Raw genomic sequence first — 23754 nt, forward strand, 5'->3', positions numbered from 1 at the left:
TTTCTGTATTTCCATTTACTAGCAAACCAATCATGACCTTCAAGGTGCAGAATAGGCCCAGGGCTAGTGCTTTTGTATGTAAAGTTGGTGCCAAATATTCAAATGATCTGATGAGTGTTATCTACATTTTTACTACCCTGTGGTACTCTGTATGGTGGCATTAAAAAAACCAAGAGGTAATATACAAACACTTATTTCCAGACTTTCATTCTGCAGAGAAATGTAGGTTTTTTTCCCCAAGTTACAAAAGTTTCCAATCTCACAGCATAACAGAATTAAGGCAACTTCAAACAGTGAGCAGTGAAAGCACATGAATAGGATTATTCAGGAGAAAACGCCTCTCACCCATTGTGCTCTTCCTCTTGTCTTCCCTGTCTTCTGTCCTGTTTGGCATGGCAGGAGTGGGGGGAGCAGATGCAGCTGGTGGAAGAGGGGCACGCCTCTTCTTTTTCCTTAAATCACTGAGGGATGCTCCTTGTGATATCTAGCAAAGTTGAAAAATAAGCACAATAAAGGATGTATTTTGTTGATGTTGCAAATTGTCAACAAGTAAAAGAAAAGTGTTTTCCATATGACCTAATTTCTCAGCACAGTTTATTTATAATGAGCATTTATAGTGACAACAGGTGATTAAAGAAGTACAGTAATATTGCACTCAGAAAAGGAAAGAGACAAGAACTGCAGATGAGTGTCACAGCAGAAATACCAGTCTGGTAGGCATTTGATGGTTTTGGAAAAAGTGAACTAGGGAGCCCAACACTCAACAAAGCAGAGTATGATACGATGTGTGTTGTTAATCTTAAGCCATAACATGATCTTCTTTTTCCATTGGTTTCTTCAAGCCTTAAATTATGGTTAAATACTCCAGTTGGCATGTGTAGTGCATAAACTCTCTCATTTCTTTTATTTTTTTCTCAAATTCTTGTCTAAGGACTTCTGAGAGAAGAATCAGAATTGACAGTTTGCTTGCATGATGATATGAGATCATACTGTACTCTATTCATGCCTACTGGACTTCACAGACATACTTTTGAATATCTGTAACACCTTGGCTTCCAATAATTGCAACATGCTGGTTGATATGCCAGGACTTCATTACTGTTTATGCCGCTTTTAAAAATATGAAAAATGTTATTACAAATGACTTGGGTTTCACTGGGTTGCATAATATTTTCCGTAGCTTGTTGGAACTTAGCTCTATTTCCTTTTTCCAGAAAAATAATAATAACAATAAAAAAAACATGTAGGAAAGTCTGTGGAATTTTTATATTTGAAAGGTACTGACAATAGCAGTCAGTACCAGGCTTTGCTGAGGAAGAGAGTAATGGTGGCTGCCCACATATGACATGCTGCTGGCATTCCTCCAAAGAAGCCTTCACTTCTTTGACCTAACTGCTCTGTCTGTCCCAATACTCCTGTATCTAATATAGAAAACCGCTGGGTGGTTTTCTACTATCTCAAAGGCCCAGCTAATAAAAATAAAAATAAAAATAAAAATAAAAATAAAAATAAAAATAAACCCAATCATATTCGTAATATTTCCTTTAATCCAGAGGATTAATGGACCGTTAAAAGACAATTGTTGCGGGAGATTTCATTGAACAAATAGTACCTTCACACTGCTTAAATCTACCATCAGAGTTCAGAGGAAAGGCACTGATTTACAGGTTTCCTTTCCTACGCTGAGTAAAAAGTCTGAGAATAAATGAATTTTACTAAGATTAGGATATGAATAGTGTCTCATACACTTAGCCTTCCTTTTCAAAAGCACTCAGGAGTGTCTTACATTATAAAAAAGAACCTTTTTGTTCCCACCTTTCAAGGATGATGCTTTAACCACCATGCCACATGGCAATTGGACACTCTCCACCCCTTGGTGAACCTGCATCCTGCATGGGAGAAACTTGGCAGTAACTGCACTGGACATAGAGCACAGCAACCAGGATGAGTTGCAGCTTTGCACCAAACAAGAGTGGAAAAGAAAGGTGTCCTGGTCCTACTTCCTACTATTACGGATTATTTCAGCATTTTATATTAAATTTCCACCAGATGCAATGCATGACTAAAGCCAGTGAGGCCAATCTAGACAAAGTCAGGCATAGTAAATGGGCAATAATGTTAAGAATTTGTAAACTTAAATTTTGATCATCAAATTTCACAGAATTTAAAAAACATTGGACTCACACCCAGAAAAGAACACCACACCAAATGCTCAGGAATGGATACTGCAAAATTATAGAGCTCCACTGAAAAACTTTTGCCCAATGTTATAGTGTTGCTCTGTATTAAGATGGGACACATCCCCTGACAAAGGAACTGCCTGCAGTGATTAGGAACTGAAGTTTAAACAGAATACCCAATATTGAGCTGAACATGGGAAACCCTGTTCAGTGAAACAGACCCATCAGGCTTTAGTTTAAAGGGGAATTACACAGAGGACAGCTACCTAATGCCTCATTCTTCTCTACTGAAGAAATGGGCAAATAGACACTTTGGAAAAAAAAAAAAACAACCCCATTCTTCTGCACTGCATTTTAAATAACTAAAAACATGTAGGCACTTAATACTGCATCTCGATTCTTCAGGATACCATCTTACAGAAAAAAAAAAGGAAAATCATCGAAGTGGAGATTTTGATTACTACAGAGACTGCAAAATTCAGTAGCTATGAAGAACTTGAATCATCTGGGAGACAGGCAGCATCTGAACTTTCCCGATACTTCACAAGTGCAAGCTTGACTTTTGCAGTTGTTTAATGGCATTTTGCAGCTTCCATGTTCACTCCTCCCTCTCCAGACAGAAAGGTCATTTTATTTTAGGACAAAAAATGGTTGGACTGCTGATTTAAAGGATAAAGCTAGGAAATCTTGAGAATCAAGGCAGAAAGTAAGGAAAAGTCTTCCCACTTAAAATGATAGAGATTACTGATCACCCTTGCCCAAGGACCAGATGAGTGAAGGATGTTAGCTTGGTGTAGTCAAATTCCTCAAAGACACGTAAGTGCTTTCCTATGAAGAAAGGATCCTTTTTAGAAGTCAGCTTATCTTTTTCAGCTTTATGTATTCTTATTTAGGTCGAATCTCCTGAGGAACATTAGATAGATGTATGGATGGACACACTGCTACAGTTAAAGAATAAGCTAGGAAATAGCTAGTGCACGACTGCAATAATGCAAGTTTGGTGAAGTACACACACAAAAATGCTTTTATTATACTGTCAGCTAAGTGCAGTACTCTTCACAAACACCATAAAGAAGATGAAATGCTTGTTTAAAGCCAGTCATGCTACAATGTATATAAGAAGTGTCTAGTTCAAGAATAGGTCATAAAATTGCAAAAAGTAGCTTTCCTTTAATCCCAATTCCGGTAAAACTGTGAGGCTAAACATAAATGGAAAAAGCACAAAGAACATTCTGTTTCTTTCTTCCAATTGCATATACAAAACCAATAGAACTTGAAAATAATTTGTTATGGCTGGCTGCTTCTTTTATAAAGAAATCAAGCCTTAACAACATTATTTAGAGTAATTTCCCATTGAAACTTTGTTACAGGAGCCCCTCTCTGAGTCTAACAGAATATTTCCTTGTCTTAGCACTTGCGCTTCACCTGTATTTATAAACAAGAAATTATTAAATCAGCTCCTGTTACAACAAATACATAATTTTAAAAGATGTTCATTAAGTGTTCTCTGACTATAATTAATGCCATGAACTGAGCTAGAGATGAATAAAAAAGGTCAAAAGGACCTAAGTCTGAAAAATAGTGTAATTTCTCTTCCCATATTGATAAAACCACACACAATAAAAAAAAAAAAATTCCTTTATATTCAGGGCTCACATCCTTTTTGAAAAATACTTCCAATACTGTAGACAAAATATCTGAGCAATGTGCTGAACGTGTTCTCCTTCTGTGAAAGCTCAACGTACTTATCAAATTTGGAGGGCTCTAGATAAGATTTTAGAATATATTTAGAGCATAAAAACAACATCATGGGGAGGTTATTTGTCAAAATTGTGTGGAAAAGGATCCTACAAGGCCAATGCTTGATATTTTCAATCAGCAGCATTTCACAGTCACCTTACTTGCAAACAATCTGTGGATACTGTAAGAGTGGATGTGTAAACTGAGTTTAAGTTTCCTCATGTGTAAAAGTCTAGTATTTTCTTTGGGTCAGACCGCACTGAATATGAAGTAATGAAAAATATTAAATGAGGCCCAAGGAAACAAGTCACCACTACTGAAAATTCATCAAGCCTTCAAAAACAAGGAGGTTCTCAGATAAATTTCCAGTGTGAGCTCCACTCCTTTGCCTTGCCTGTCCTCTACATACAGGCCAGACACTGGTGTTGCATTTGTCAGCCATTCCCTTTTAAATTTTCTAACAGAAATATTTATCTATAAAAGTACCAAGTCATCTGGCAAATGCCAACTTTCTTTTATCCACAGACCCAACTAGGCCCAAATTCACTGCAGGTTTATGGCTCCCAAAACTGAGCCTCCTTCTGTAAGCCAGAAACTGTACCATTAATTTGCATCGTTTGTGCTTCAAAATCCAAACCAGTCTTTCCAGTATTTTTATAAACATTACAAGAAACATTTGTCTTATGGCAACAAATTTTTCCTTTTACTATCACTCCTATCATTTTGCCACAGAAAAGGAAAAATATTGAAAACAAGAATTTTCCAGTCTCGATATTTAACAAAATTCTCCTTAAAGCAATTTTCTTCCTGCTCAAACAACATAGCTACAGATGATACAGATGTATCAGCAATAGAATCATGTCTGGAATAAAAGATTGCTTTTAAGGGATGCCACATGACTGTTGAGCATATGCAAATAAAATATTGAAGCATATGATATAAATGTGTGAAGAAAGCCCTTATACTCTCTTGCTTCTTTCTCCTTTTTATGCAATGCTATACATCAGGACCTTTAATTGTTTTATAGAGGAATTAGCTAATTTGTCTCATTCGTGAAAACAGTGACTGACTGTAGAAATTATTTTTAGAATTAAAGAAAAAGGACTGGAAAAAGGACACATGGATTCAATCACCTGCATGCCCTCATTACAAACTTGCTCCATCATCCCACACTGACTAGACACACACTCTGATTTAAGCGAGCCAGATTCTGATACACCTGCTGGTGATGATAACGTGTGGGGTCAGAATGCCTACTGAATTATAAAAATGTTTAAATGCAATCCAAAGGAAAAAAAACCCCAGAGCTGACCTGCAACTGAACAAACAACAGTATCATCCCAAACTATGTGTGGGACCATCCCAACCCTCTTCCCACAAAGAATTTTAGGAAATCTTGAAATAATTAAGAGCCATTTTACAAGAAGTTCTAAAAAAAAAAAAAGACACATGCTTTATTAATAGGCTTTAAACTCTTGATATAACCATAACTGCATTAATCCTTTATAATATTCTATGAAAGACAAGTGGTAGATTGGTATGTAAGTAAGATTTATGGGTTTAGATTTAAAGATATTTTCCTAGGACATAACTTAAAGCAGTTGAGAAGTAAATATTTTGATCCAAGAGGAGTCGTTCTAGGAAAATCAGAGAGATAAATCTTTCAGCTACAGAATGGAGACATAAATCTGTCAGCTAAACTTGATGATATAAAAGCTATTCAGCCCAGCTGATTCTGCATTTTCACAAAGCAACAGATGCTTCAACATGTCTAGCACTAGAAACCACAAGAAGTCCCAACTGACCATTAATGTGCCTTAAACAACATTTACTCATATGTCTAATATTCCCTGGACAGGTCATACGCTATTAGTCTTTTCACTGGCATATACTGACAAAGGAAAATTCAGTGAACACTTAAAACCCTGTGTATGTACAACTCATGAGGTGACTACTGTAAGCTACATGAATAAAACTGTCTATTCAGCACTGAACTTCTCTACCTTCTTTCTTTACTGGGTGGTATCCTGCTTCATTTGATCAAAAAATGAATGTTTAATCCGTAAGTACACAAATGCACTAAGACACAAGTATATTAGAATCTGAGTTCAAAAGCAGTAGCCTGATGTCTCCCAGAAATGTGTCCTTACATTGCAGAATGCATTTGTGTGGGTTATTTAAAATACTTACTAGGATCCCATGCAATACAACAACATATTACCAAAAAAAAAAAAAAAAGAAGAAACAGAGATACTAAAAAATCTAGCACAAGGAGTCACTTGTAAAAAGGGTATTATTTGGAAAACTTGTCATTTTAATAAAATGCATAGAAATAACTACACTTCAGAAATTAGCAAGCAGTTTCTCTGCATTGATCATTTTACTTCTGTACATGTTAATTTTTCAGTCTTGGACCTCACAAGCCTGAAAATAAAATAAATAATAATAGGTTTAGTTTTAAGTAAGCCATATGAGTTAAGTATGTTGGGGTAGCAAGACTGATATTCAGACCAACCAGACACGATAGCTTGTGTAACTCTGGACACATCACTCTCCTGGAGAACAAATTTAGATGGGAGTTTAAGTCCACAATAATAGCAAGCAGCTCTTGGAACAGGATAACCATGCTTCAGCCGTTGACAACACCACTCTCTATTAGGGGGCTTCCTCCTGACTTTGAAACTCAGCCCTGTGCGTCCTTGTACTGTGCAGGTGTCTGTCTCACCTGATGGCTGCATCCCAGCTGTACTCCCTGCCTCAGCTTCCGAGCTGCTTTGCTGCTGGAGGTGCTCAGGCACTGTGGGAAACTAGAGTGCAAACTGCATCCATCTTCTGAAAATCCCCTATCATTATTATTTTAACCAGATATCACAATATTTTGCATCATTTTGCCTAAGATGCCTAATTTCAGAATAATTTTTTCTTATTTTATTGGTGTTAAACAGAATTTTTAAACAAAATTTAGTATTGGGTATCAAAAATCAAGTCCTGACTGCAAAAACACCTTGGTCTCAATAACAGATAAGAGCTTAGCATTACTGGATTTTAGAGAAATATCTATGTTCTTGTGCTATTTTATTCATAAAATGAAGAAGACAAAAACCAAGTATGTCCTTGAATACTTGGCTGATTGGTGACAGAAAGCTAAATCAGTTAACACAAGAAAGCCAGTACAAGGTGAAGGGGCAAGCTCATTTTTCCGTCTGTTTTTATAGAACACACCCTTTGTGAAATGTCACAGTCAAGGGCAGTTAAAAATTAATGTCATTCTAATCTTTAAACACTTTAACTTGTTCAGTTAAATGTGTCAGACAGGAAACTATCCATAAACAAATCTGAGATGTTAAATTACTAAGATAGCTGTGATTTCCTTCTTTGCAAAATCTCATTTCTAGCTGCAGTATTATTTCCACTCAAGGAAATCACTCTACAACACCAAATATTTTCACATGCATTGAAACATGTAGACTACACAAGTCTGCGGATGTTTGCTTTGGCAAAGAATTGAATTTCCTCTCTTTCTCTGAATACAATGTAATCCTCCTTATTTATGTCTTCATGGGGGGGGGGGGGGAAGGAGAACCAACAAAAAAACCCTCAATCACTTAAAAATCACATTTTAAAACCACCACAAATTAATTTGTTACCAAGATTCATTTCTCCTCTAGAGAAGTTAAACAAAAAAGGCAAAATCAACCCCCAGATTTTAATCTCATACTTGTGCTCATCTTTTTAGTTAGAACTATACAATTAACAGAACAAATGAACATTAGTAAGAATGTAAGATGCACAGTAGCAGTGCAGTTCATATTTATTCTGACACCTTTGTTAATGAATTTGATATGATGTCATCTTTTTAAGAGACTTCCTTTTGGGAAGGCACTAGACTAAGGATTTTATACATTGTCTTTTCTTCCACAGTCTCACATCCTGGATTGTAGGCTGGATGATTGGCTGCTTGTCTGTCCTTAAAAATCTCAGAGATTATCACGAAGATTTGCAGAAATTATTTTGCATCTTTGTCCAATTTTCTGCCAAAAGGATGGGCTGTAGCCTAAAATCTGCTATGGCTAGAAAGTGGAAGGGAATTCACACAAACATATGACAAGGATCAAGGAGAACACTATCCTTTTTACTTCCGATAAACTACATACTTCCCTGGAGCTTAGGTTTCCCTCTAGACTTAACATTTTCTTCTGTAGAGATAGCCAAGTTGTATTTCTAGTGCTTAGCACTAAGTCCTAGGCAATCACTTTGGCAGTCTTCTCAATTTAGAGAAAAATATATCTGATTATTTCCAGTGTTCTACCCACTTTGATCAGCCTTCTCCTTCCGCAGGCACACAGAATGTCTGGGAAACGTGGTTTAGGCAGTAAGCCAAGTGATAGATTCTGTTTCCTTTCCAACTTGATAGGACCACAGAACAGTTTGGGTTAGAAGGGACCCTTAACAATCACCTAGTTTGTGCCACACCTTCCCACTGTCCCCTTCAAATTCCCACTCAAGTCTAGTTCTGGCCTGCACTTATGAATGCCAGCCAAAAGCCCCTGTATTTCCACACTCTTCTGAAAGCAAGAAGAGAGGAGAATAGCAGAGTGGTACCACAGTGTCAGTTAGATATATTACTAGGACAGTAGCATAACATGGCTCTACATCAAGCTATCCCCCACAAGTGTAAGATTCTATTATCCAAAATTATAAATACACTCTGCTAGGAAGACTTGTTTGAGGAACCCATCATGGCACACTGCTTGTTATCCACACCTGGAAGTGTCAGCAACATAGAGCTGAGCAGGACTCAGGGGTTGTCTACTGGTTCTCAGGAGCTGAAAAATTATATTCTCATTAAGACAGGCACATTGAAAATGAAATGAGGTGTCTATTTCTCTAAGTGACCTATGCCAACTTTAAAGAGGATGGTGCCAGACTCTTTTTTTTGTTGTACCCAGCGACAAGATGAGGAGCAATGGACATAAACTAAAACACAAGTTGCACCTCAACATGAGGAAGAATTTCTTTTCCTTGAGAACAGGCTGCCCAGGGAGGTCATGGAGTCTCCCTGTCTGGGACAAAACCCACCTGGATGTGTTCCTGTGTAACTTGCTCTAGGTGACCCTGCCTTCGCAGGGGGGTTCGACTGGATGATCTCCAGAGGTCCCTTCTAACCCTAACAACGAAGTAGCAGAAAACAACTTTTCTTTTTTTATTATACTTGTGATGTTTTCCCTTGTTTTTTTATTTGGCTAAATGATGACTATGCTATTAAGCCAGAAAATGAAACCTGATTTACACAGCACATATTTACTTTGTTAATTTATCTATTCTGTAATTTTTTACCTTTTTAATTTAGGAACTATGTCAGGTGGAGTTAGAAGCAAAATCTGAAAAGTGATGCAAACCCAGTTTCTAAATTAAGCACAGTGTTAGAGTCATTTTTCATCGCTCACTGAATGCCAGCTCTTCAGAAGTCTTGCTGCTCAAAATGATCTTTGTCTATTAACTTCCCCTAAATACTGTGCCCAACAAAGCCTCATAATTACTTGACACATACTTTCTTCTTTAATGAGAGTTAAAGCTTATGATGACATCAGCCTGTTCTATTTGTCTGAGACTCGCAAGCCAGATGAAGTTTACTTACTGAGCGTTGCAACCCTGCCAAAATTCAGGCTGCATAGAACAGTATGTTCCGGCCCTAATGTCTTGCCAGTTTTCAATGAAGTGCTTGACAGAGACCACATGTGGAGGTCAAGTGATACTATCATGATCTCACCAGATGGTAAGTTGTGGTATCATTCCCAAGGCAGGTAGTATAGTCTGTTCAGAAACAGTTGGCAGGTGAACCATGAACTCACAGCCAGAAGCAACTGGATTATTGCAAAAGATCAAGAATGCTATTGATGCTGGCAAAAAGACTGTTCCAAGAATTTTTCTTGCACATAATTCAAGGATTCAACTCTCAAGACATATGTTTTCTTGCAAAAAAATAGAAGTCCTCCTGCCAAACAAATCTTGCATTTTCGCATGGTTTATTATGTTATGCACGTTAAATTGTAATATAAAGACACTGTAAGCTCACCTTGCTTGTGTTCTTGCATATATGTTAACCATCACCAGGTCACTCCAACTTTGATGTCAATTCAGAGATTATATCTACACAGGTTAGAGTGCAGGACTGGACTATTTTCCAGAAAACAATAGGAAAGTAGACCACGGAGGAATCTTACAAAATTTTGTAATTACATTCTCCACCCCTCTAAAGTAACAGCCTATCCAAGTCAAACAGTGAAATACTCAGCATTTCACAAATTCCAGCCTTCAGTTAAAGCAGGTAAGCAATTTAAACCACCACTGAACTGACACTGCTACTATTTCCTGGGCAAAGATTCAGAAACCGTATTTCTAAAACTGCAAGAAAGCCACACAATGGATTCCTCTTACATTGTAAAAAGACAGTTTTACAGCAGACCTCAAAATTTTAAATTCTTCTGGTGCAAAACCTATTGACTGTGAACATTATCTGAGTAAAGACAGACTCTCAAAGGGATGCTCCAAAATGAGTCTTATCTCCAACTGCACTTCTGAGAGGCTGTACCTTGCTAACATGAAAACCTCCACTGAAAATCTGAACTAACATCCTAGTTCATACTGGCCAAGCTTCAGGAAAAAATATGACCAACTGTAGTTAATCACTTCTTGACTGAGAAAGCTTAGATTCCTTTTAAATAATTCATCACACTGCGACACCTTACTCTATTTAAAATTACAGGAAAAAAACAGTTGGAAGATAAGGAGGGACAAAAAAGCTGCTGGAAAATAAGTTGGCTGCTTAAAAAACGTGTTGCCTAAAGTTATTAAAATGCTTTCTGCCTTTTTTTTTTTTAATGAGACATATGCTGTTAGTAAATAAAAGTGCAGCAAAATGAAGTTGAGCATTAGGAGCAGTAAGGAGGATGGGTGGCAATTTGGACTGAAACAACAGTTTCTTTAGTGGTGTGGAGAAGAAAAATTCTTGTAATACAGTACTAAAATATAACATACCCTTAACTGATACTCTTTGGAGATGTTGAGAAAGTAGTCACTACACTGCATGTATCATTTAGCTGTAGTTTTTAATAACTACTTTAAAAGAATTAATGTGTTTAAGTGCGCATACACCAGAATTAATTTTTGGAGCTGTTTCTATCATAAAAAGAAGTACAAATTACTCCCTTTCTCTAGCAGCTTTTTTTAGCCTTCCTAAATTTCATGCTTTACATGACAGCAAGATAAGCCTTCAGCCATCATTGCACTTTACTCTTTTAATTTGGGCCTGCATCATTTATCCAAACCAAAGTGCAGCTGTTAGTTAAATTAAGCATCCAAACTGCACAGCAAACATTATCTGATGTGCTGTCAGCTGGCTTCATGTTTGCCATCTCATTATTGTTTTGTAAGACATGAACAAGTCTGGATATTTCTCATTCAGATAACTGAATATCATGTTTAAAAGCTCTTTAAAAGCTCTTTAAAAAATGAACAAACCACCTTCAAACTGGAAATTAATTGTTGAGTTTTAATTTCTTAGTCATTTACCATGGTATAGGGCATTTTAAAGACCAGAGATTTCTTTTACTACTCACTCTTGTTTCTACTAATTGGTTCTGGTACACCTTGATAATGGTCTTTACAATCGGATAGCACTAGCCAGGTTCAGCTCCAGTAGAAGTATGAAATATATAAAAATTTCCAGGTTTATGACTGATTACAGGGACTATCGTTTCCATAAAACTTAATGTATGTCATCACAGAATTTTATGTCTGTGAACGGCAACAGTTTGTACATGGCTTTTTCAACAAAGCAATTAAATGAAAGTCATTAAGAAAAGCTCCACACTTACACACTCTTAAAAAAAATATTGTCTGGTCCTTCAAGCAAAAGTGGATAGAGGGAGGAAACACCCAAAAAGATTGACTTTCTATCTCCTGGAAGGTAGAAATATCACCATATTCTAAGTAAAACAATAGCCCTGTCACCACACAAGACAGAAGTGTCCCAACAGTTCCTTCCTCAGAGGACCTGCAACCCAGAGAATATATCTGGCATGCAACTGGATCTGATACTGATTTCAAATGCAAAGGGACCACATCTTTCACGCTGCTTTTTATGTTGTCAGTGAAAGGCACATGTCCTGTAGAGTACACTGAACATCACCCAGACAGCTCCCAGCCACCTGTAGTATGAGCTACATAAGTACATCTCAGTATTTTGAGATGCAGCTCAAGGGACCTGCAAATATGACCCTCAGAGCTCTGCGGGGCTCTTTGATACTGCAGTTACACCATCAAGTTGTAAAATGTATACCAGGCAAGTTGCTTTAGGGTTCATGGTGCAAAATTCTTATTGGTCCTATGATTTATTGGCGAAACTTCCAGTTTCATTCTGCAAATGCAGTTTTGCACTTAGGAGTACAAAACAAAGAGATTGATGACTGGGAATAGTAATCAAAGGCAGCTCTTTCTGTATTTAATGAGAAACATGTTTTTCTGGTCATCAAATTACCACAGATAAGAAGACCTAGTGAAGTCATTGTGAATGCTGCCTGTGACTTTTCTGGAGTGATATCAGATCATATTAGACAATTATTTGGGTACGACTCTCTTCAGTATTCTCCAAAAATAGACGCATGGGTTAGATCAAGGATTCTGCTCAGGCTTCTTTATTAGACTGTAGCAGGTACCTACAAGATAGCAGCAGAAGAGGAAAGGTACATTCAGTACTACCTTCTCCCAAATACTTTTGCAGCCACCAGCCGCCTTCATTTCAGGGACTTCCTGGTGTGATTTATCTTTCAAAATTCATAACGGATTTGTCATCCATGCAGCATTTGTTCAATCTCCTCTTAAGCCCATGTAAACTTTTAGTGTCATACTCAGCCTTGGTCCTTGCTATCCAGATAACTCAAGCAGGAGCAACAAACTTCTCACTTTACTGTTTCTTTTTCGCCTCATTTCTTAATATGATCAACATGGATGCTCAAATACTCCAAGGCTGCTGCAACATTTCACCACAGATGAGGAGATCATTTAGTCCTAACCTGCAACTTTTCTTTACTGTCTGTTATTTAAGAGTAAGATGATCTTCCTTATTATGGAACTGAGACTTGGTTTCCTTATGAAATCCTTGATGAGGGAACTTGGAAGCTTTGTGGAAACCCAGACAGACTGTATCAACCAGATAACACCCATCTGTTTGCTGAATGCAAAAGCACTGTAAAGGAGTTGTAAAGCAGGGCTTCTTTTTTACTAAAGCTACATTTACCCTATTCATTATCTTCACAAAGATGCCAACTGGTTAAATTCTCTATTATATTTCTAGTAAATTTTCCAGTATATAAGCCAGATAAGGAGGCTTGGGGGTTTTTTTTATATCTCTTATGCTTTCCAAACACCAACTCTACCTTTCACCTATCTTCTCTGAATTTCTTCATGACAACCTAGAATGTGGCATTGGCAGTATTTAACAGTATTATTGAGTAATTTTTTTCTCTATTTCTTTGCTCCACATAGTAGAAAGAGACTTAATACAGACGCAGTTATTTTATACAATCTTTCCTGTTTCAGATAGCACTGCAGTCTCTGGTGCACCATCTTGAGAATACTTCACACATTTGCTGTTCAGACAAAGGAACTACAGCGCGCTCCTTAGACAAAGAACTGAAGTGCACTCCTTATCTCTGTTATTGGACAAGCTTGATGTTCATCATCTGTCTGTGCCAGTAACCTTAATCTGTGAAAAATGTTAAGCCAAGTTCAACTGCTTTACCATCCCAGAATAACAGGTAACTCTCTGGCCAAAGAGTAAGACAAAATAAATTATTTCTATATGGTTCCATGAACAAAGGAAAAAGACTCCATGATACCAATAAACTCTCAACATCTACAGAAATGCACAAATGAAATAAATTAGCTTCTAAATAAAACGTCAGGTAAAATGACTGGAAGAAAAGCACAAAAAAACTCCATAGACACTAAAAGCCTAATGGAAAATTTTTGTAATTACCATGCAGTATTTACAGTCTGGTACATCCAAAATAAGCCAATTGCTACATGAATTTGATGTGAAACACAGAAACAAATAAAACAAATATAATCTCCATTCTTAATTGGTTTATCAATAATTATCTGTTTATCTGTATCAACAGAGAGAGAGAGAGAGAGAGACACAGCCGCTTTGACCTTATCAAAATACTGCCCCATACCAATTGTCTAACAAATCCTCAGCCTCTTAATTTGGCATCCTACAGCAGTAAAATGTGCACTCAGCACCCCAATATCCAAATTCTAATACAAAAAACTAGCTTCCTTCTTTAAGGCTTACATAACTTGGGGATTTGAACAGTGTTCCAGACAAAGAGCTTCTTTAATAAAGATTCAATATCCCTGCCCTCATCACAAAAATGCTGTTGAGAGATATCACATATTGCTTGAGAATTCTAACAAGTCTGCCACAAAGATTGGAGAAAATCACAGCTAACACTTATGACATCCTCAGTTAATGAACAAAGGCAAAGACACTTCTAAAAATAACATGCAGCATTCACATTTCAGGCCTCTGTGCACAAAAAGAAAATCTAAATCAGAACAATTAAAAAAGGCATATAAACCCAGTCATTAATTAACTTTAAATCAACATTTTAAACAAATTTAAAAGTCAGTCAAGTGTTCTCCCTCCTCCTTCTGAATTAATCCTGCTTTCATATCCTCAGGGAACTTATAAAAACTTGAGAAGTAACTTAGAAGGTGCAGTAGGTTGTAGAAATAAAAGACACATTTTGAAAAACAGCTTTTTCCTACAGCAAAAACTGATTCATTGCATCCTTCCTCAGAATGTGAAAAAATGTATCTGTTATTCTCAAAGGAGACTTCTGGATGATCCACAGAAAAAAACCCACAAAGCAAAATGAAAATACATTCACAGAACACTTAAAGGAGAAAGGAAATGTGTCATAAGAAAAAGGTTGAGAAGACCTCACCCAGAAGACCTTTGAGTCAAGAGAAACCTCCCTTCCTCTCTAAAAGATGATAAAAAAAGCACACATTCATATCTTGTTGACTTCTAGTAGACATTTCTGGTTTAGGTGTAACCTATGATAGAGAGATAAGGAATCTGAATCCATCCACCCTTTTGTTGAATTCTGGGCTTTTTATTAAAACAGAATACATTTGTCACACGTCCCCCATGAACTGCTCATTACCTTGCACCTTATACAGAAGTAAGGAAATAAAGTACAAGGTAGAATGGAAGAAAATACCTATAGCATAAATGGATCCTGTTGGAGAACAAGAAACATACCCCTCCTTTAAGCAGGACCACTATATTTTCTACAAAAAGTAGGTTCAACCAACCAGGTAAATCTAAATTAATTTGAAAGTTTTCCTCTTGGGACACAGGACTCTGATCAGAGTGAACTTTAGACAAAAATAAATTATAGCAGATGCACAAAGGAAGAATTAGAAGAAAATAAGCTGGTAAGAGTACTGTGCTTCTAGAAGTGGTGTTAATTAAGTGGGTTTTAGACAGCTGCCTACAATAACTCTCAGTTCTGTAAGAGCCATGGTAGGTGTTCTCATTCAGCTGTGATTCTTCTGTCCCTCAACTTCCTACAACTGCAGTGCCTGCTGGTATCATGACCCTCTTATAAAATGACGATTCTCATAGTCCAAGAAAATTTGTGAGGAAAAAAGGCTGTCATCCACACAAACACAGGTTCTTCCTGAAGACTTGGCTGTTTCTCAGAGGGAAAGCCAACTGCAGGAGTATTACTATTTGAAATATCAGATTTATTAGCAATACCCAGGGACAAAGCAGATTTAGGACTCACAGGGCACACAGACAGAGAGATCTACTGGTGGCATCCATACTGACAGAGATGTACACAGCAAAAACTTACTCTACATTGTTCTACAGGATGTGTGTTCATGGCTTTAAGGCTTAATTTGCAGCCACAGGGAAGCACGTCATTTTGGAATCCTGAGGAGAACAACAGCAACAGTGTGGTTTTATATCAATCAAGATTATCCTTGCAGGCAGCAAACCAGAAATCTGTGGCATTAGAGTATAAAGAAGTAAGATGGTATCACTTCATGCAAACATGCATGAAAGACAACTGTGCAAAAAATCCTGCTGTGCTGGGGGGACATTATTGGAAGAAATGCTTGCTTTGCTCCGATTTTTGTATTAACATCCTCATTTAAACTCTTTGGCGACAGAAGGTGGTACACTGAAAAATAATATGATATTAAAATCACAGTGGCCAGATACTGAGTTGCTGAGCAACCAGACGTAGCTTCTGACATCTTAAAAGTTCAGAAAACATCAAGCTCCAAAATCAGCTTCCTAATTATGGACAGCTGAGCTAACAATTTCTAAAAATCTTGGCCACTGTTTTAAAATAGATCTTACTTCTAAAGAAGATAATGAGTCACAGTTCCAAGTAGGTTCCAAGTCCATGCCTGTAGCATACACACATACACATGAGAAATTTAAGAACTGCAAATTCAGGGACTGATTCTAAAAATTTGGATGAGTCTACAGTTTAATAACACTTTGAAAAAAATTAATATGTTAATTGTGATTTCAATATTAAATTAATCATACATTTCCTTTACTGCCTCTCCTTTATTTTTACTGCTTGAAGATTATTCTGTGGCTCTTGCAGGCAGAATGAATTCCAGGTATGTTTTCACTATATGCTGTGCTCATTTGCAGTGTCATTTCAAGTATTTCAGGGAGGGGAAGGGAGGGGAGGACCACCCTAGGTGGCAGTCAGTATAAGAGATCATCCCCTAAGATTACAAAAGCATAGCTGAAAATATCTTTTATATAAGCAAGACTTTTGGCAGATTTTTAGTGTATCTTATTTCTCCAGAAAATATATGAAAGTCTCATTAACATTTGTTCACATTATGATGATTCTCTTAAAGCCAAACTTCTTATTTAGGTATAAAATTGTTTTATTTTAACTGTGGACAGTGGGAAAGAAAATTGCCAGAAATGATAAGAATAAACCTGTGGCTCTCTTTTCACTCTCTTGCTTTTTTTATTCAGATGAGTAAGACTCTTCAATGAATAAGTTATAACTAGTGAGAAAATATCAGCCTCGATCAAACACTGGGCGCAATTATTCTGCTCTAAAATACGGCCTTGACTAATAATTCAGAGTCAACAACTGTCCCCAGCAACCCAAGTTTGAGATCTAAATGGAGAAGAGAGGAATGTAAGAAGCAGAGCAAAACCCCACAGAGTATGCTATATACATTAGTTCATCTGTAGCAACATACAGGAGACTACATAAAAACAGAAATAAACCTGAAAATTGTGTTGGTTATTAATGTAACCTTCTAAAAGTGTGATTCCAGTTCTTCACCTGCACTAAAAACATCAACACATTTTTTATTTAAGCCCACTGTCTTGCCAGATAACAACTAAAATTAAAGTCTGTGAAACAAATTTTAGACTACTGTATCTGATATACTGTTCCATTCTTCTATTAGTACAGGAATTTGACTGGCTAGTAAAAAATCCCTGATGCCTCCTGTTACATTTCCCTATTATATTACAGTGCTTCTGTTCTGAAAATGATAGCAGCTGAAGTAACACACAGCTCCTTTATCACAGTCTACAAGTTGCATTTCTGACTTTTGAAGTTATCAGAGCTTTTATACTCACGAAGGCACTTCTAACTCTATGCTGTCTCTAAAAAAACCCATTAACTTTTTCTGAATAAACCACTGCATTTCATAGACAAAGCTCTTGAAGAAAAGCTTGAGGCCAACTTTATCTCCCCCACTCCAATTTCTGTATATTCCCCATACATGTTAAAAAACAAAAAAAGTAATTATTCCCATAAACTAATTTGCCAGTGCACAATACACTTGACTTCCTAAAGACTCAAATACTCAATTTCACAGTTCTTTCAGGTTCTTCCAAAAGGGTATTTTTTCCAAGAAAAACACATTTCTTTTACATGTTTCTTTTAAAGAGAGATGACTGAATAAGCCTCTAAGGAGATGCCTGTAATTCTGTCAGATTTCACGTGTGGCTTTTCTCTGTGTACTCTGTCTACAATGTCATACTCATACAGATCTTCTCTTATATTTTGTTTATATGGTGCATGCTTTTTTGGGGGCGTGGCGGGGGCCAGAATCAGTTTACACTATGCTTACCTGAAGGTGGCCCCAAATTCTGCTAGCACATCTTCTGGAGTGCTGTGACAGACAACAAAGTCAGCACAGGGTGTTCAGTTTTAACTCATCCCTACCTTGTTCTGCTCTACTCTTTGGACAGTGTGGGCTCCGTGTTGCAACTTAAGAAAGGAGAGGACCTCCTTGCTTTGTAAGCATCAAACCTACTGGGTTTTGTCCTGGAATTATTGTTATATACCCTGACCTTTTGAAGATTATTTTTTCAAGTGACTTCTCACTCTATAATAGCATCATTTGGAAGACGTTTAAAAAAAAACCAGGGGTGAATTCTCCAGGGCAGAAATCTGCAGACTCCTTTGACTCTGCATTCCATTGCATACTACTTAGTGCATGCTCAGCACACTCTGAACAGACATGAATATTTTCTAGGGGAGATTTAAAACAGTTACAGAGGGAACACTACCTTTAAATAGACATGGAAAACTTATGCTGCTGTACTAAAAAGTAAATAAAGTTACTGCCGGGGCCTTATCCACAAGGAGATAAATTATTCTAAGCCCTACAGGAACAAAAGCTGCAAGATGGTAAAATGATATTGCATTAAGTCACCTATCCAGAAAAGGGAGTGGAGAAAATCTAAATGTACAGCATAAACTAAAACACCCCAGTCTTCAGACACATAGAAATTTCTTTTTGGAACCACTAGGCAGGGAGATGAGATATCTATAACCCTAAAGAATCATGTCTGCCTGGAGCATAACAATGGGTTAAAAATAACAGGCTTATTGGGTTGGAAAGTTACAGGTGTTCATAACAGCTACAGTATTTTATTTCCTGCACAATTTTATGGAAACAGGCAGCTAAAAAAGAAAAAAAGCCTTCTGGAAGTTCAGAATACCACCTTTTTCAATCTTTCTATTAGTGTGCTAGCTTCACTGGAAATAAAAATGTTCCCCTTTTGCAGGATCTTCCTGTTAGTAACAGTTGCACATAAATAAAGTTTTCTAAACAAACATCTTATCTTTTTCTGGAAGGAAGTCCATTAATAAGGAATTGACGTCCTTCCCTGAAAAAAAAAGATCAGCGCTAATTCTTTCCCATAAACTAAAGAAATAAACGTACACCCTGAGATTTTTTACTCTATTTTCACAGCAAACTGGCTTGTCTGCACGTAGATAAAATGGAACTGTTTGGGTTTTCTTATAAACAATATCTCTGTTGCTACCTTGCCCCATAATACTGAATAATTAATTTCTTCCCTCAGTTTTTGATTGCTTCATGGAACTTGTGCTTTATTTCAATTCTACTCATTCCTGTTAAAATTACATGGCAGCCTTTGAACAACTTTCAGCCTGGGAGCTTCAGAAACACACCATAACTCTCTAACATTTTTACCTATGCCATCATTCCCAGAAAGATGTCCTTTACTCAACAAATGCAGCCAACTATACTCCAGCACCTCTACCGTGGTCTTCACTGGCTTTGTCAGCTACACAGGACATTTCTTTTGCCCAAAATGAACTTTGCTATGGAAAATCCTCTGACAAAACCTTTATCTGTTTCCCTTCTTCAATGTAGTTTGTCCTTCAGACTAAGAGAATTTGAAATTGATACTGTACTGTGTACTACTTGTGATAAATAAAATATATACTTTTCTCCCAATGGCTTCAGAAAACCAACACTTTAGCCTCTTTGCAATAATGTTGAAAATAGAAATGTTAGTATGTTTAAAGAGAGTTTATATTTGCAGCGTTATTGTGCATCAAAATTTAAAATCTCCATGCCATACTGCAGGGAGATCAGACAAAGAGAATGGCAGAATAATGTAGTCTGTGATTACCACACTTGTATAAACTTAGGAGATATAATACCATAGTATTTTTGTGTGAGAAGATCTATTTATCTTAAACACATTAAATCTTTAACTATGGGGGACGTAAGAAACCTCATAAAAATATTTACATAGGAATTTCAAGAGGGAATTTTAAGAAAAAAAGTGCACAAATGTTGCAAGAGAAACATTGTTATTTCTCTTCAGCTGTGTCTATAAATGAGTTTTATTTCAAAGGCATATATTCCAATTTTGAAAGATGAAACACTGCTAAGTTCCAGCAATCACAGATATCCTAAGAATGGGAAAATAAAAATCCACAATCCTTTACCAAGAGTGTGGATCGAGTTCTATTACACAATACTTCACTTAAGAAGGCATTTAACATATGTCTTAATGCAGATAAATAAGAGAGTGACAGGGAGTGGGACTCAGCATCAGGCTGCTCCTCCTCTCCCTCTATAGAGAACTCAGATTCCTTTCTGACTCCGTTTTGCACTCGGACACCTTGCTTTCCAAAGATCAGTCTGCTGTAGAGGTGACAAGCCCTAAGCAGATAAGAGTCAGTCCACATTACACAGCTTTGATGATATCGATTCCTTACATTCTTCTTTGGCACCCGTATTTAGCTTTACACACTGATTTCTACAGTTTACATTTAGACAGCATTACTGTTAGCTGCTGGTGGAACCAGAAGACTTCATGTGCTTGTGCGGGTTTAGTAACACACACCTGAGTGTCACTATAAAAGCAAGAGCGATTTCCTCTTCCCTTGGCTCTATTCTTTTTAAAGGCTTAGGTCCTCAAAAAGGTTTTCCCCCATTTCTGTTTAATCCTCGATAATGTACTGCAGAACGGTGACCTTTTATAAAAGCACAACCAGAGCACTGCTTCAAAAGGTCACATAGCACAACTCAGAAAACAGAGCAGATATTTTGGTATCCCATGGCAGCACTGGAAACAGGGATACAGGCGACAGCTAAGACAAGTGTCTAGACAAAACAATATGCTGAAGGTTTTCATCTCTCGTTAGAACTTTCTCCTGTTCTCCAGGACTGCCCAGGCCAGTAAGGATACCTAGTCACCTTATACAATTTCCAGCTTTTCTGCCTTGCTTTTTCTTTACCCTCCTTCTCTTAGCATAACGCCTCACAAAACTTTTCTGATTTAGAATGACTCTTGACAGGGGAGAAAGCTCGGGGCAGTCTCAAGAGAGCTCAGTAAATATGTACAAAACACTAAGGCTTTTAATAATTTTGTCTTGCAAGATGGAGTTTTGGTCAGCTGTAGCTAATCAAAATACCTGTGAATGGCTTTAGGACTGCTGAAAGAACTGATGGTACCCAGCACACCAGACAAAGGAGCCCACTCAGTGGTGTAGCTGTTACCTGTGCTGCTGTCCCTTCTTGTCCCCTCACCTCCGCGTTCGGCAATACTGGTGTCGCAGCTGGTGGAGGAGGTGCTCTGCGCTTTTTCACTTCTGGGTTTGCTGTCATTCCAGAGATGCTACCAAGGGACAGTGATGAACCCAGGCTACTGGAACGAGAATTCACCGAAGGGGAATTTGGTGCTGTGGAAAACCCCTGTAAATGGATTAACATCTTGGATTAACATCACTCTTTAAAGACAATGGGAAAGAAAGAAGAAAAACAAGACACATCTGGTTACCGTTTAAACAATGATATGAATAATCATGTATGTTCCCCTGCCAAACCTGGTGAATTGCGAACTCCAACTTTTGGAAACTTCCAAAGGTCGACTGGAACAAAACTTACAGGCGGTATTAATAAGACAGGAGGCGCGATAAGCACCTACTGCGGTTTAACAGTAGTATTGATGGGAACACTGCTGCTGCTTGCTATTTAAAATATAAAGTTCACATCAAGACACATAATTACAGTTATCCAAATGCATTTGCAGTCACATTTAAATTACAAGTGTTAAACATTTCTGGAAGCAAGATTTACTTTTAAATGAGAACACTGTATTAATAAAATGCTGTCAGTGTCTCAGGCTTGTCTACTTTATTATCAATCTGCCTGATTTACCTGAGTCTTCTCTGCAGATTTATATAAGAGAAATTCTGCAACCATTAAACTAGTCCCAATTTACATGCACAATCAAGCATAATCACTTACAACCTACTGAAAACAGCCATTTAACTTGGTGAAAAGAAGTCCTACTGACAGGCACCACTCTGGATTCTAACAAACCCAGATGAAAGGAGAAACAGAAAACTATTTCAGTAATTCCTTACTGTTAAAAATTAATTTAGCTCTCACTGAAAACTTAATAAAATCAATGGAAAAAATTTAATGGATTACAGAACCTTAATACATTTTTATATCTATATACAAATAGAAACATATCCAGTTAGATAGCAGCAACTCTACAAATACGAAAGATTAGAAGTAGGATTGCTTGAGAATGTCCATTTTAATTTTAGCTTTTACTCTTAAATTCAATACATATTTTATTCTGCTAATAAAAACCATGCAAAAACTTTTCCCTCAAAATCTGAGTCACCTTGTCCATTTTTTAATTAAGGGAACTTTCCATATTAAATTGAAGATTTTACTTTTTAATTAAGTTATTTGACTGTAACTTCTTCCCAGAAATATCTCCTGTGGAATCACCACTGATACCACTTCACCATGACCTGGAGCTGAATAGCAGTTCTGGAAACATAGGCTGATGAGCATGGTTGATAATGCTGTTCTTATCACAACAGAACATGCTACCACACTTACAAAACTCTCCCATGTAGGACATAAAGCTCTCTGGTGGAATTTTGTCCAAAACCACAGAATACATACTGGCAGGAAACCAAAGGCCACCCCAAATGCCATTACTTTAAAAAAAAAAAAGATAATTTTTTTCCAGAAGTGCCAAGTTCAAGCTTAGGTAAAAATTAAAAACACAGGGCAGCAAGCTTAAAAACACAATTCATTTAGTTTTAGGACCATTGAGGAAGCATGTATAAAGCATAAGGAGCTAAAAAATAGAGCAATGCAGAAATATATATAATACAGGCTCCTTTACTGCCTGGTAAAGTTCCATGTTCTGTAGATTCCCATGAAAGCAACTGAAATGCAAACAGATTCGTGCCTTGTCCTGCATTTACTGTGCATATGATACCAATTACTGACTTAGATGCTTTTGTTAACTTTTATGTTTCACACTGCACAGCACACTTCATCTTGGAATAATGTATTTAGCACAAGCGGGGCATGGAACCAGTCTTTTCTGACTAAAAGCTGTGTTTGCCACACCTTTTTCCATCATCAACTTCTCTGAATTGAATGGCATCAAGAACATCTTTACCCTTCTAGTAAATAAAGAAAAAAGTTTGAAGTAGAAGGTGGAGTTTAAAAGTTTAGGTATAATCTAATAAAGAAATAGTCTTGTCTTGGCCCTGTATCTTGGGCAGTGGAAAAAATAATGATCTCATCTGTAAGCTACCAGTTTTAAGTATTATCAGTGCATATTGTACAAGGTACTATCAAATAAAGTTTGTTTACTCCTACAGAAATGACAGGGTTCACAGAGTGAAATACGAAGTAGTTTCCTCTTTTCACACATTTATAAAACAACTGAACAAAACAATTTCAAAGTGGATTCTGCAGGTATGCTTTAGTGACTGTATTAGTTCTTTAGCCTTCTGGATATAGGGGTTGAGAAATTGCAGACAAAGATGTATGAAAATAATAAAAAAGTCCTAAGACTTCCCTCCTAGCACTACAAATACAGGATGCTGGTAAGACTATAGGCCATAACCACTTTTAAATGAATATTCAATTCTATCACAAGATCTTGTGG

At 37.1% G+C, this 23754-nt stretch overlaps 1 protein-coding gene across 1 annotated transcript in view; it reads right to left on the minus strand.

Moving 5' to 3' along the window:
• The window catches only part of LOC116448427 (protein cordon-bleu-like), a 116372-nt gene that overhangs the window by 7254 nt on the left and 85364 nt on the right, over positions 1–23754 (minus strand). Inside the window, exons 10-11 of the mRNA XM_032118752.1 lie at positions 21324–21518; positions 346–484 (exon numbers count right to left, since the gene is read on the minus strand). Coding sequence (XP_031974643.1) covers positions 346–484; positions 21324–21518 — 334 coding nt within the window. The remainder of the gene's footprint in view (positions 1–345; positions 485–21323; positions 21519–23754) is intronic.

This window comes from Corvus moneduloides, chromosome 1 (assembly GCF_009650955.1).
Source record: "Corvus moneduloides isolate bCorMon1 chromosome 1, bCorMon1.pri, whole genome shotgun sequence".
NCBI classification, from domain to species: domain Eukaryota; kingdom Metazoa; phylum Chordata; class Aves; order Passeriformes; family Corvidae; genus Corvus; species Corvus moneduloides.